Below are 12696 nucleotides of genomic sequence, written 5' to 3'. Positions count from 1 at the left end.
TTTCCTAAATTCATTATGTATCTTCAGTCTTTGTCTTTTTGGCCTCTCGGCAGCTCCTGAGACTGCTGACCTTTTTTTTTTTGGCTGCACCACGCAGCATGTGGGATGTGGGATCTTAGTTCCTTGACCACGGATCAAACTCGTGCCCACTGTGTTGGAAGCGTGGAGTCTAAACCACTGGACCACCTGGGAAGTCCCTGACCGTTCTTTCTTAAAACATGCTTCTCGGGCTTCCCTGGTGGCGCAGTGGTTGAGAGTCCGCCTGCTGATGCAGGGGACGCAGGTTCGTGCCCCGGTCTGGGAAGATCCCACATGCCACGGAGCGGCTGGGCCCGTGAGCCATGGCCGCTGAGCCTGCGCGTCCGGAGCCTGTGCTCCGCAACGGAAGAGGCCACAGCAGTGAGAGGGCCGCATACCACAAAAAACCAAAAAAAAACATGCTTTTCTTGGCTTCTGTGACAACTTAGTTTTCTTCTTGGCTCTGTGGCTGTTTCACCTCTGCAGGCTTATCTTCTACTTGGCCGTTAAGTGTCACACTGCTAGGCTTAGTTCTTGGCCCTCTAATTTCACTATATGTCCTCTCTCTAGATAGTCTCACCAATGCCTGGTTTCAGTTATAACTTAAATATGTAGGAATCATAACCTTGTATCTCTAGCCCAGATCTTTTCTCTGGTATCTTGTCCCAGGAATCCAAATGCCTAGCTGACATCTCTATTCGGAAATCTCAGAAGAACCTCAAACACAGTAAGTCCAAACATATAAGACCATGAACTCATGCTATGTCTCCCCCAAAATGTTGCTCTTCCAGCTTCTCATCCAATGATCCCACCATCTCTCTGGTTGTGCAAGCCAGAAGCCAGGAATCACTCATGACAACACCTTCCTTTCCTTTGGCTCCCATATCCAGTCTATCATCAATTCTTGTCAATTTTGAATCCAACCACTCTTCTCTCTTTACCCTAGTCCAGATTACCATCATCTCACGCAGGCTACTAACACCTTTCTAGCTGGTCTCTGTGCCTTGACTTCTGGCAATCCCCATCTTACCCTGCCCCATTCCACTCTCCATACCATTGTCAGAACAATTTTTTAAATGACTCCCCGTTATTTCAGAATAAAGATTAAAACCCTTTCCTTGGCCTAAAAGTCATGCATAGTCTAGCCCTTACATCACTATCTTTTCAGCCTCATTTGTGTCATGCTGGCTGCCTTTTTGTTCTGGGGCCTCTTTACATGCTGTTCCTGCCTAGAATTCTCTTCCCTTCCCTCTCTGACTAGTCGTCTCCTAGTCTCCCTAGGTCTCAGCTCAGTGGTCTCTTCTGATGCCCATAACCAGGTCAAGTCTACCTACTGTAATACACTCTGTCAGAACCACGTCCCTTCTGGTCACAGGACTTACCACAGCTTAAATTTTACGTGTGTGTGATTATTTGGCAAATGTCCATCTCCTCCATTAGACTTTAAGCTTTATGAGAAAAGATATTAGGTTTTTGCTAACTTCTGTATCCTAATGCTTAGTGAAATATCTCATAAAGTTAGTGCTCAATAAATATAGACTGGATTAATGATAGGGTAAAAGGAAGAGAGGGAGGAGGCAATAGGATTATTTGACTCATCTCTAATGGCCTGTTACTCTGGACTAGAAGTCATAGGTCTGCCTCTCTGCTCTGAAGCAGAGTTCTTTCACCTTCTCTCTGTCTACAGAACTCAAACGGCACACTGCCTAAATGGATGCTTGTGACCCATCAGGCAACCTCAGTTTCATAATCAGGCACACGTGTCCTTAAGTAAATGAGATACACTAATCGTGGCACACAATGCTACAGCAGCAAAGTCTCACCTTCTTTGTTCTTATAAGCTTGTGGTCCCTAAATTCAGTTAATTGGGCCCGAAGTGTCAGATTACTATTGACGAGGAATGCCTCCCGACACTGCTGGTAAAAGTCTTGAAAAGAAAGTCCTGGAGAGTTCAAAAGATAATGTGAACAAAAGTCAGTATTTAAGACATAACCCCATATGTGGATACCCATGCCGAAGAACACAGAAAAAAAGTGCTATTACCAAAGTATGTCAAAGCAGCCAGTAAGTGTTGAAGTAAGTATCTCTGGAAGAAGCAAAGCTAGGGAATACTTAGGTGTTATGTACTGTGGCTTACATTCTTAAAAGAGAACTGATTGGTTGAAAGCAGTCAACTGTGGCCAAATATGACATAATCCCATGGACAGTTTTAAACAGCGTGAATAAAGTTGACTTTTTTTTAAAGAGGGAACTAGTAAGTCAAATGAGAGCTGAATGATTATTAAAATGTGTGTTTAAATTTAACACATTATTTCACTCAAGGGGTAGAAAATCTAAGATGTCCAGCATATGAAATATATGTAGTTGGTAGACACACATCCATAGGTAGCACAGGAAATTTTAAAATTAAGCTGGATTTGTCTTTCAATTTGTACTGGCAAACAGCCTGTTCAGCAGTGTATCTGTAGGGCTGCTTGAAAATTTTCGATATGGCAGACACGGTATCACAGAGCAAACCGTTTATTCACTGCTGTGAAAAACTGCAGTGCTATTATTAGATTCTAGAAAAAAGAATTTACGGGATGAAACAAAAGTCACACAATTTAATATCATAAATATTGGATACCATGGGGCTTCCCTGGTGGTGCAGTGGTTAAGAATCCACCTGCCGGGCTTCCCTGGTGGCGCAGTGGGTGGGAGTCCGCCTGCCGATGCAGGGGGCGTGGGTTCGTGCCCCAGTCTGGGAGGTTCCCACGTGCCGCGGAGCGGCTGGGCCCGTGAGCCATGGCCGCTGGGCCTGCGCGTCCGGAGCCTGTGCCCCGCGGCGGGAGAGGCCACAGCAGTGAGAGGCCCGCATACCGCAAAAAAAAAAAAGAAGAATCCACCTGCCAATGCAGGGGACACGGGTTCGAGCCCTGGTCCAGGAAGATCCCACATGCCTCAGAGCAACTAAGCCCGTGCGCCTCAACTACTGAGCCTGCACTCTAGAGCCCACGAGCCATAACTACTGAGCCCACGTGCCATAACTACTGAAGCCCACACGCCTAGAGCCTGTGCTCCCAACAAGAGAAGCCACCGCAATGAGAAGCCTGCGCACCACATAGAAGAGCAGCCCCCGCTCGCCGCAACCAGAGAAAACCTGTGCGCAGCAACAAAGACCCAACGCAGCCAAAAATAAAATAAATAAAATAAATAAATTTAAAAATATATATTGGATACCAATGTAAGAAGGGTTATCCTGGTTATCCAGCTGATACTTTATTAGTAGCCTGAAAATCCCCCTAGGGAAAAAACAAAACAAAACAGGAATTCAAATCCACAATGTTAACATACAAAGATAACAGCTAATAGTAAAATACACAAAGAGTGTGAAACACCTGGCCTGTCTGTATTACCTTCTGTTCCTTTCTCAAGGAACATCATATCCTGGTCTACTTAAAAAGGAGAAGCTTTTTTATTTCCTTTTAAAGAAAATCTAGGAGTACAGCTGACCCTTGAACAGCACGGGTTTGAACTGCATGGGTCTACTTATGCGTGGATATTTTTCAACAGTAAACACTATAGTACCACACAGCCCCCGGTTAGTTCAACCTGCGGATGCAGAGGAACTGCGGATATGGAGGGCTGACTGTAAGATAGGCACGGATTGACCCCCATGTTGTTCAGGGTCAACTTGTTTTTTTTAGACTACAGGTTGGTCCACTATAGAAAACTTGGAATATATAATAAAACTAAAGAGGAAAATATTAACCCCATAGCCTTAAAATAACAGCCACTAATATTTGATGTGGAGATCATACGTGCATATGCTGCTTTCTCAAGTCTTTGTGGAACAAGGCAGTGTGAAAACATAAATTCATGCATTTACATATGGTATACACCATTTTATACCTCTCTTTTTCACTTATTGATTTTCCCATGTCTTTAAAAATTCTTCCTAAAGTTTTTAATTTCTGCTCATCTATTGTACCACAAACTGACCATTTCCCTACTGGTTTTGGATGTTCACATTACTTCCAATTTTAATTAATAAAAAATATTAATTTATTAAATTAAATACAATTGTAAATAAATACTCTTTCATATTTTGGATTGTTTCTGTAGGAGTGTGTACCAAGTAGAATTATTGGGTTGGAAGCAGTGTTACACAAACTAAGTTCCCCAGAAGTCCCTGGATTTGGCAAAAATTTAAAACCTTTTGCATTTTCATTTTTATGACAGTCTAGAAGATAATTTCTATAAGCATATTTTGGATCATCTTAATGACCACTTTATAACTAAGTACTACCACTGACTACATTGCTGAATTTTGCTGAAGATTTTTTGATCAATCACATTCATACCAAGTAAAGACTAAATTATATTGGAGTGTACAGAATGAACCAAAAAAGCATTGGAGACTAGCACACAGACATTTAGGTATGCCCAACTAAAAAATAATTGCATTAGAGCATTTACATTGCATAGATTCCCAAGTTTATATGTAATAACTTGCAATAGTCCATTAGGAGTAAGCATAATAGTAAAATTAAATGAACACTTTTTCTATTCCCAATTCCATCAAAAATTTTGATTAGATATTCATTTAATACATATTTCACTATTACTGCAATGATAATCTTCAAGTGTACAAAAACAGCTTTATAGAGTAATAAAATTCACTGAAATTAGCATTTGAGGGTTAACATCACAAGGGAGTCTTGTGATGATAAAGCTGCGTATCTTGATTGTGGTAGTTACACAAGGCTACACATGTGACAAAACTGCACAGACCTAAACACACACACATGCACAAATGGGTGCACATATCAACGGTGAAATCTGAATAAGCTCTCTGGATTATGCCAATGTCAGTCTCCTAGTTTTCGCACTGCACTGTGGTATGAGATACTGGCAGGGGGGTGGTTGGGAAAGGAATGCTCAGGACTTGCCTCTTACGTTTCTCTGTGGCCTCCTGTGAGGCTACTAAACGCCTTTTTTCAACAGGTTAATTATGCAATTTATTTTTTGCTGGCTTATGCTGTATACAACTTTCCTTAACCTTTATTAATTGCTTTTATTAATTCAGATATGCCTCTTGGTTAGGCTGCTGAAGGGCTTCACTGGAGACACTATACAAAGATGTTCAAGATTTAAGAGCATGAGCTTTGGAACCATGCAGGTTTGGATCAAAATCTCTGTGCCCTTTACTATCTACCTTAGAGGAGCTGTGAGGATCAAATGAGCTATTTCATGTAAAGGGCCCTGTGTTTGAATCATAATGTTCAATATGTAATTAAAAATAACTATCAAATTTAAGTAAAATCCATCAAAATTCTGCTTTTTCCTCTATGATGAACACTGAGATGCTCTTACTCAGAAACATAAAAATCTATTAAAAACAAAAATGCTGGTACTCCTGCTTTATTATTATATTTATTATTATTATTTATTATTACTACTGAGTAGTCTACCTAATGCATAACCCAGTACTGGCAACTATTATTACTACCATTTCTCTCAATCCTGCAAGCTAAGTAAGGACTTTAGTATCGCCATTAAAACCTAGTATGCCATATCTTAAAATATATAGCGTTTTTTGAAAAAGAAACTATAGTTTTCATTCTTACCTTGCGTTAGGGGTAAGGCTTCGTAAGACATAGGTTAGCGAACTGAGTGGTAGTGATCCAGATTGTTTAACCAGAAGAGAATTCTCATAGGAGGTTTCTTCAGTATAATGACTATATGTAGTAGTTTCATACCAAAGCCAGTTATAAAGACTCTGCTTTGCATGATCCCACACTAGAGTACATGATCAAAGAAAACAAGAATTACTAATTATTTTCATATTGTCTTGTTACTAGATTCCACTCTAGGAAAGAACAGAAAGCATTAAATAAAAAGTGAATCCTGAAAATTTTCATTTTTGCTATTTCCCCATCTAAATCAGTACCTCACAATCTAATTTCACTGTCAATCAACATCTGAATATTTATTTGTATATTAAATACAAGTTAAAATATATTAGCACTACCAAGGCATTCTTTTAAAAATTTTTATAATTTAACATTATTTTATAGGATTATCATGAAGTCTGAATTAAATGCATAAAATAAATGTTGCAGTTCCACAAAGGAGAGTAGAAAGAAACCAAAATAATAGTTGGGTCTCCTCTTCTTCATGAAACTTTAGCTGTAAAACACACCCTTTACTATCTAAATTTTTATTTCCAAGAATTATGTTCTCAATCAGATTGAGGACACCTATATTTTTGGCAACTATGTCTTTAAACACACAACAAAGGAAAAGCATACTTAAAAACAATAAAAATGTTGTGACAACATTAAGAAAATTAATTTTCAAAGACTGATATCTCAAGAAGGAAAAATAGTAATATTTAACTTACTGAGAGGAGCATTGAGGTGATCAATAGATGCTATAAGGTATATATTACGTAAAGATGCCAACTGTCCAATAATCTGCTGGCTTTTGTCTCCTCTCAACATTTGGCTATCCAAATTGTGGATAAGAAGAAAGAGTTCTAAAGAAGACTCTAAAAGGAAAGAGGATGCAATTATTATTTTCAGTGAGTACTTGTGAAGCCCCCTACCACATGCAAGGACTGTATTAAAGAATATATCAAAGTAGCACAGGACAAAAGAACTATTGCTTAGGGGTATGCAATTTATTTCAGAAGCTATGTCAGTCACTCATAAAACAGGCAAGACATTATTATAGTTTTTTTTAAAAAAAGAAATTCACTGGAAATCAGTAGACACTGGAGCAGTTAGAGACTTAACTGGAATGGTTAACACTTGAATCAGACCATGAAGAAACCAGTTTTAATACGGCATAGGAAATAAGGCAAGATACATACTGGATTGGAGGTGAATCTGGGCATGTTGAATTGCAAGGTGGGATAAAGGAGGGAGTCGTCCCCTCCTCCAAAAAAAAGAGTTCTCATTAAGCATTAAAGGAGAATATAGAAAACCCTGGTTATCACAAAAGCCAAGAGACAAAAGAAGGGGAGAGGCTTAGGATATTGCCCAAAGCATGAGGAAGGTCAGAGAAGTAAAATATCATAAAAGTCAGTGAAGAAAGAATTTGGATGATGGAGATGTCAACACCATCAAATACTGGACAGATCAAGATAAACAAAGGGTGAGGCAAGGTCAGTGGTTTTTTTTTTTTTTTTTTTTTTTCCTTTTTTTGTGGTACACGGGCCTCTCACTGTTGTGGCCTCTCCCGTTGTGGAGCACAGGCTCCGGATGCGCAGGCTCAGCGGCCATGGCTCATGGGCCCAGCCGCTCCGCGGCATGTGGGATCTTCCTGGACCAGGGCACGAACCTGTGTCCCCTGCATCGGCAGGCGGACTCTCAACCACTGCGCCACCAGGGAAGCCCAAGGTCAGTGTTTTTAGTATGAAGAAAATTACAGGTGATCTTCAAGCATACAATTCAGGTAGCACAGAGGCAAGATATTAAGAAGGAAACAAGTAAAAAGTAGAAGGCAGGACATGTCTTCAAAAACTCTCAAATCGGGCTTCCCTGGTGGCGCAGTGGTTGAGAGTCTGCCTGCCGATGCAGGGGATATGGGTTCGTGCCCCGGTCCGGGAGGATCCCACATGCAGTGGAGCGGCTGGGCCCGTGAGCCATGGCCACTGGGCCTGCGCGTCCGGAGCCTGTGCTCCGCAACGGGAGAGGCCACAGCAGTGAGAGGCCCGCGCACCACAAAAAAAAAAAAAAAAAAAAAAAACTCTCAAATCATATTGAAATAGGGAAATAAAATAGAGTGAAAGGGCAGTAGAATCAGGTAAATATTTTTCTTAAGATGGAAGAAGTTCTATACATGTTTAAAAGCCATTGCTAAGTCCCTCAGAAGCTGGTAAGAAATGGGACATTGGCATTTATGACAAAAGATGGCCTTTTAAAGAGAATAAGTACATTTCTCTTCCACTGGGAATGGAGGGACAACACAGACAATATAGTGACAAAGATTCTGAGATGACACATTTTTGAAAGTCCAAAGTTCCTTAAATTCTAGAAGTCACCATAGTCAGTATTTAAATTATATGTAAACAAACATATAATTATATTACATATGTAATATACAATTATAATTTATATAATTCATAATTATGTAACATCTATATTATATCTATGTAAAACATTTACATGATTTATATAATTATAAATTATTTAATATAAATATAAATTATATTTAGATAATACTGATTATATAATATATATTTATTATAATACAGATTATATATAATAGAGTAACTACATATAAATATATATAATAAATGATTCAGGCACCTATTTTACTGAGCGTACAAACAATATCAAAATCATCCATTAAATCATTAAGCGTAACCAATTACTCCATTTAATTGTTAAGCAATGACTAAATGACAATTGTTAGACCCTAAATAATTTTATTTTTAATTTTCTGAAATGCTCATATAACAAAAACATTCACACCAAAAGAACAACAAATGTTTTTTTCCCCATTTCTCAGATTTTAGTATATGAAATTATTCAAATGCATTGATATTTACTCAGGATAAAGATAAGAATGCTTTATAAACATATTAAACAATATAAAACTATCAGACATAGAGGTACCAATTAACTGGAAACACTTTACACTGGCCAAACAAAACTTGAAAATTATCCTGAAATAAAAGGTTTTTGGGGGAAAAAAAAGAGGCTTTGGCTATATAAATTCAAGGTAGCAGGAGTAATTCTTTCCTGTTAGGTAAGTTGAAGTTCACAGAAAAAGTTCACAGAAAAAGATTTTAAAGAAATCAAAATCTAAATCAGCATTGAGAGAAGTATCATTATTAAAACAATCCTCAATTTTACGTACACTAGTACACAAATAAGTACGCTTAGCTTCACCCTAAAACTGTAGAGCATCTCCTTCACGTTACCTTCTTTAAATTTGTTTATTATCCAGTCTAGCTGATCCAGCACACTGCGGAAAGTACCCATATGATTAAGGACTTCTTCTGTTATAGAATTCAGGATCTATGTCATAAAAGTGCAAGAGGTACATCAGTTATAACTTATTCTGTCATGTAGGATAAATACAACTAGCAAACCAATCCTTTTTTTTTAATAAATTAAAAATAAATTTGGATTTCCCACTAAGTCTGAAAAATCACTTCAAAAATTCTACTGGAGGGCTTCCCTGGTGGCGCAGTGGTTGAGAGTCCACCTGCCGATGCAGGGGACATGGGTTCGTGCCCTGGTCCAGGAAGATCCCACATGCCGCGGAGCGGCTGGGCCTGTGAGCCATGGCCGCTGAGCCTGCGCGTCCGGAGCCTGTGCTCCGCAACGTGAGAGGCCACAACAGTGAGAGGCCCGTGTACCGCAAAAAAAAAAAAAAAAAAATTCTACTGGTACTTAAGTACATCTAATTCATTTCTTTGCATAAGTTATCGCTAAAAGGAAACAGGGAAGAATAGCAAAGGTGTAAAGATAACATAAGCAGGTAGTAAAAACAAAACAAAACAAAAAACTAACAATATGAGAAATATTAGAAAACTATAGATTTATCAAATGAAAGAGGACTCAAACATTAAGGACACTTTTAAAAAGGAATATTACATTGGTTAATATCCAGAACTCAAAAGGTTTAAATTAATTTTCAAATGATGAAGAGATATGAGCATCTGGAGTAAAAATGATCAAAGAACCATAAACCATTCTTATATTTTTATTATTTTTAGAGCACTAAAGTGACATAAAAGCATAATAAAATTGAAGTCCCCCATAATCCTATCCTTGAGAGAAGTACTGTTGGTATTCAATGTAGTAAACACAGCTAACATTTCCCTAAGATTTAATACATTATCAGTTACCAAATAGGAAATTCAAGGATGGAGATTCAAAGCTAGAACCCTCTGAGTCCAAACACATGATCTTAAGCACTGTGCAATCCTACTAGTGTGAAAACTATTACAATAAAAACAAAAACTGAATGCTCCAGAATATGAAATAGCATCCTCATTAACATGGGGATATGGATTGGCAGGGGATATGATGTTCCCTTCAACATTTTTAAAACTTACTGATTTCACACTGATTCCAGGAAAGAAGCCATTGATGACAACATGAATGCAATCTTGCAGCATGGTGGCTCGAAATCTTTCCAGTAAATCTCTCTTAGAACCCAAACCATAAAGCACAATGTTGAACCCCAGGCTGTAAGAAAAACAGCACTTGAAATTAAAGTTCAGTACTTCTTATTGCCAATTTTATAATCAACCAGTTTCCTTAATTTAAGCTTATAAAGAATACAGGAAGAAATGGCATGGCTAAATAACTATATTGATTCCCAACTTATATAAAGCAAAAAGCACAGTTTTATTAACTGTACACCAAGCTTGCAGTTCCAACTTTCTCTCAAACTCCTACTACCTTTCAAGTAATAAGAGGCAAGGGAGAACATGGTACTAGGTACAAGACACTAAAAAGTCTTATAGGCTGAAGCAGAGTTTTAACTGATAGATTAAACTGGAAAAGTAATCGGGGCCAGGTCACAAAAGTGTTGTTAAATCAACTAAGACATTAATTGGATTTTATTCCAAGGAACATGAGCATTTAAAAGTAAATAGTCAGGGGCTTCCCTGGTGGCACAGTGGTTTAGAGTCCGCCTGCCAATGCAGGGGACACAGGTTCGTGCCCTGGTCCGGGGGGATCCCGCATGCCGCAGAGCGGCTGGGCCCATGGGCCATGGCCGCTGCGCCTGCACGTCCGGAGCCTGGGCTCCGCAACGGAAGAGGCCACAACAGTGAGAGGCCCACGTACTACAAAAAAAAAAAAAAAAAAAGTAAATAGGTGTTAAGTGAAAGGTTTTAATAGGAAAGTAACATGATCTTTTTAGAAGATTACATTGACTGAGTGGGGGAATGGATAGGAAGGAGGGTAAAACCACGAAAGACTATGGACTTGAATTAGGTGTCATGGGGACAAATGTGTCAAGAGCTTTACAGGTTAAATTGCTTGGATTTGGAGAGTGATTAGACATGGAAGGTTAAGTGAAAGGGACTATTAAGAATAGCTCAGTTTTTTGGCATAGATTACATGAATGGGGTGCATCCACTATGCGAGGTAGCTGGGGCAGGTGGGATTCAGGGATTTAAGATAAGTTAAATTTTATGTATATTGAATTATTTACAGGACATCCACATGGACACTTCCAATATACATTCACATCTGCTGCTGAGGAGTGAGATCTCGCTGGGCTAGAGGTATAGTTATGGCAGTTATTCACATACAAAAAGCAACTGAAGCCAAGAGAGTAAATGAGACAACCCAGAACACCAAGCACTAGGGGTGAGGCTAAAGTTCAACTCCATGATTTTTACAGAGGTCAATCAGAAACAGTATTTATGTGATGCTCTGCAGCAATGCAGGATAGCCTGGAAATAGAAAAGAAAAGAGATAACCCCCAAAGGCAGAGATTAGCAAAACAGAAGCAGCAGAAAAAAGAAGCAAGGGAGTTCAGAGAGCTAGCAATTCTGAAGTAGCTGACTATGAGGTCTATGCTGGGAAGCAAGGCAAATCAAGTTATCAAAGTTGACATATGGGAAGAAAGAAGAATTGGTGGACTGGGGGATGGGATCAGAGTGAAGATCTGCCTTATAAATTCAAAATGAACAGACCCATAAATAGTTATTGAGAGAAGGTGAGGTCCTAACAGGGAAGATAATCATTTTCTTACTAGCATACTCCTTTGATTTATTATTGGCAAAGAAAACCAGGATCAATTGGGGAAAATTGTAGCAATTTTTATGTTCTTACTGCACCATTCACATTTTAGCATACACTTCAAGCACTTCTTTATACTAAGGTCCTTTTAAATACGAATATAAAAGTAATTATAGAAAAAAATTACTAGGTTTTAATCTTTATCATTCTTCTAGATGTTTTAATGGAAATTTAAATTTAACCTGAGGTGTTTGAAAAATGATAAAGTTAAAAAAATATTCTAAGAAACAATTTTAAAATGGTAAAATAATGTTTAGAGAACAGATCTCATGAAATTCTGAAGGTCTACAGTACATGTAAACAGAATGAGATTGAAAGAAAAATATATATTATTTCATTTTAGAAACTCTGAATTAAAAAAAACTGAATTAAAATCTAACTGATATATTTATCAATCTTGACAAATTATATTTTCAAATATTTTTATAAGTAATAATTCATAATTCTAAGAAAGGCTACTTTACATAATAGCTTTCAAGTCTGATTAAACTTAGAAAAGACAGGGCTTCCCTGGTGGCGCAGTGGTTGAGAGTCTTTCTGCCAATGCAGGGGACACGGGTTCGTGCCCCGGTCCGGGAAGATCCCACATGCTGCGGAGTGGCTAGGCCCGTGAGCCATGGCCACTAAGCCTGCGCGTCCGGAGCCTGTGCTCCGCAATGGGAGAGGCCACAACAGTGAGAGGCCCACGTACCACAAAAAAAACAAAAAACAAAAAACTTAGAAAAGACAAATTTCTTGAAAATTGGAATTTCTGAGAAGAGTCATATCTACATTTGGGTCATAAAATTGGGAAAACACCTGTTTTTTGAAATTTTTACATATAAATAAAAATACACATCAAGTTCATTGCAAAAAGAAAATTAAATGTCAAACTGCTTTGATTTTAACACAGACATGTAAATATATATTATTCTTTATT

The 12696-nt window shown here is 38.4% G+C and overlaps 1 protein-coding gene across 3 annotated transcripts in view; it reads right to left on the bottom strand.

Annotated features, from left to right (window-relative positions):
- The window catches only part of ORC2 (origin recognition complex subunit 2), a 50442-nt gene that overhangs the window by 1724 nt on the left and 36022 nt on the right, over positions 1-12696 (bottom strand). For all 3 annotated transcript variants that reach the window (XM_060106907.1, XM_060106909.1, XM_060106908.1), the window contains 6 exons: positions 10076-10208; positions 8933-9029; positions 6404-6550; positions 5628-5799; positions 3238-3299; positions 1842-1960 (listed from right to left, as the gene is read on the bottom strand). In XM_060106907.1, coding sequence (XP_059962890.1) covers positions 1842-1960; positions 3238-3299; positions 5628-5799; positions 6404-6550; positions 8933-9029; positions 10076-10208 — 730 coding nt within the window. The remainder of the gene's footprint in view (positions 1-1841; positions 1961-3237; positions 3300-5627; positions 5800-6403; positions 6551-8932; positions 9030-10075; positions 10209-12696) is intronic.

Source organism: Mesoplodon densirostris, chromosome 8, assembly GCF_025265405.1.
Source record: "Mesoplodon densirostris isolate mMesDen1 chromosome 8, mMesDen1 primary haplotype, whole genome shotgun sequence".
Taxonomy (NCBI): Eukaryota; Metazoa; Chordata; class Mammalia; order Artiodactyla; family Ziphiidae; genus Mesoplodon; species Mesoplodon densirostris.
Note: the sequence above shows the minus strand (reverse complement) of the source record. Positions and strands in the feature narration are given on the sequence as shown.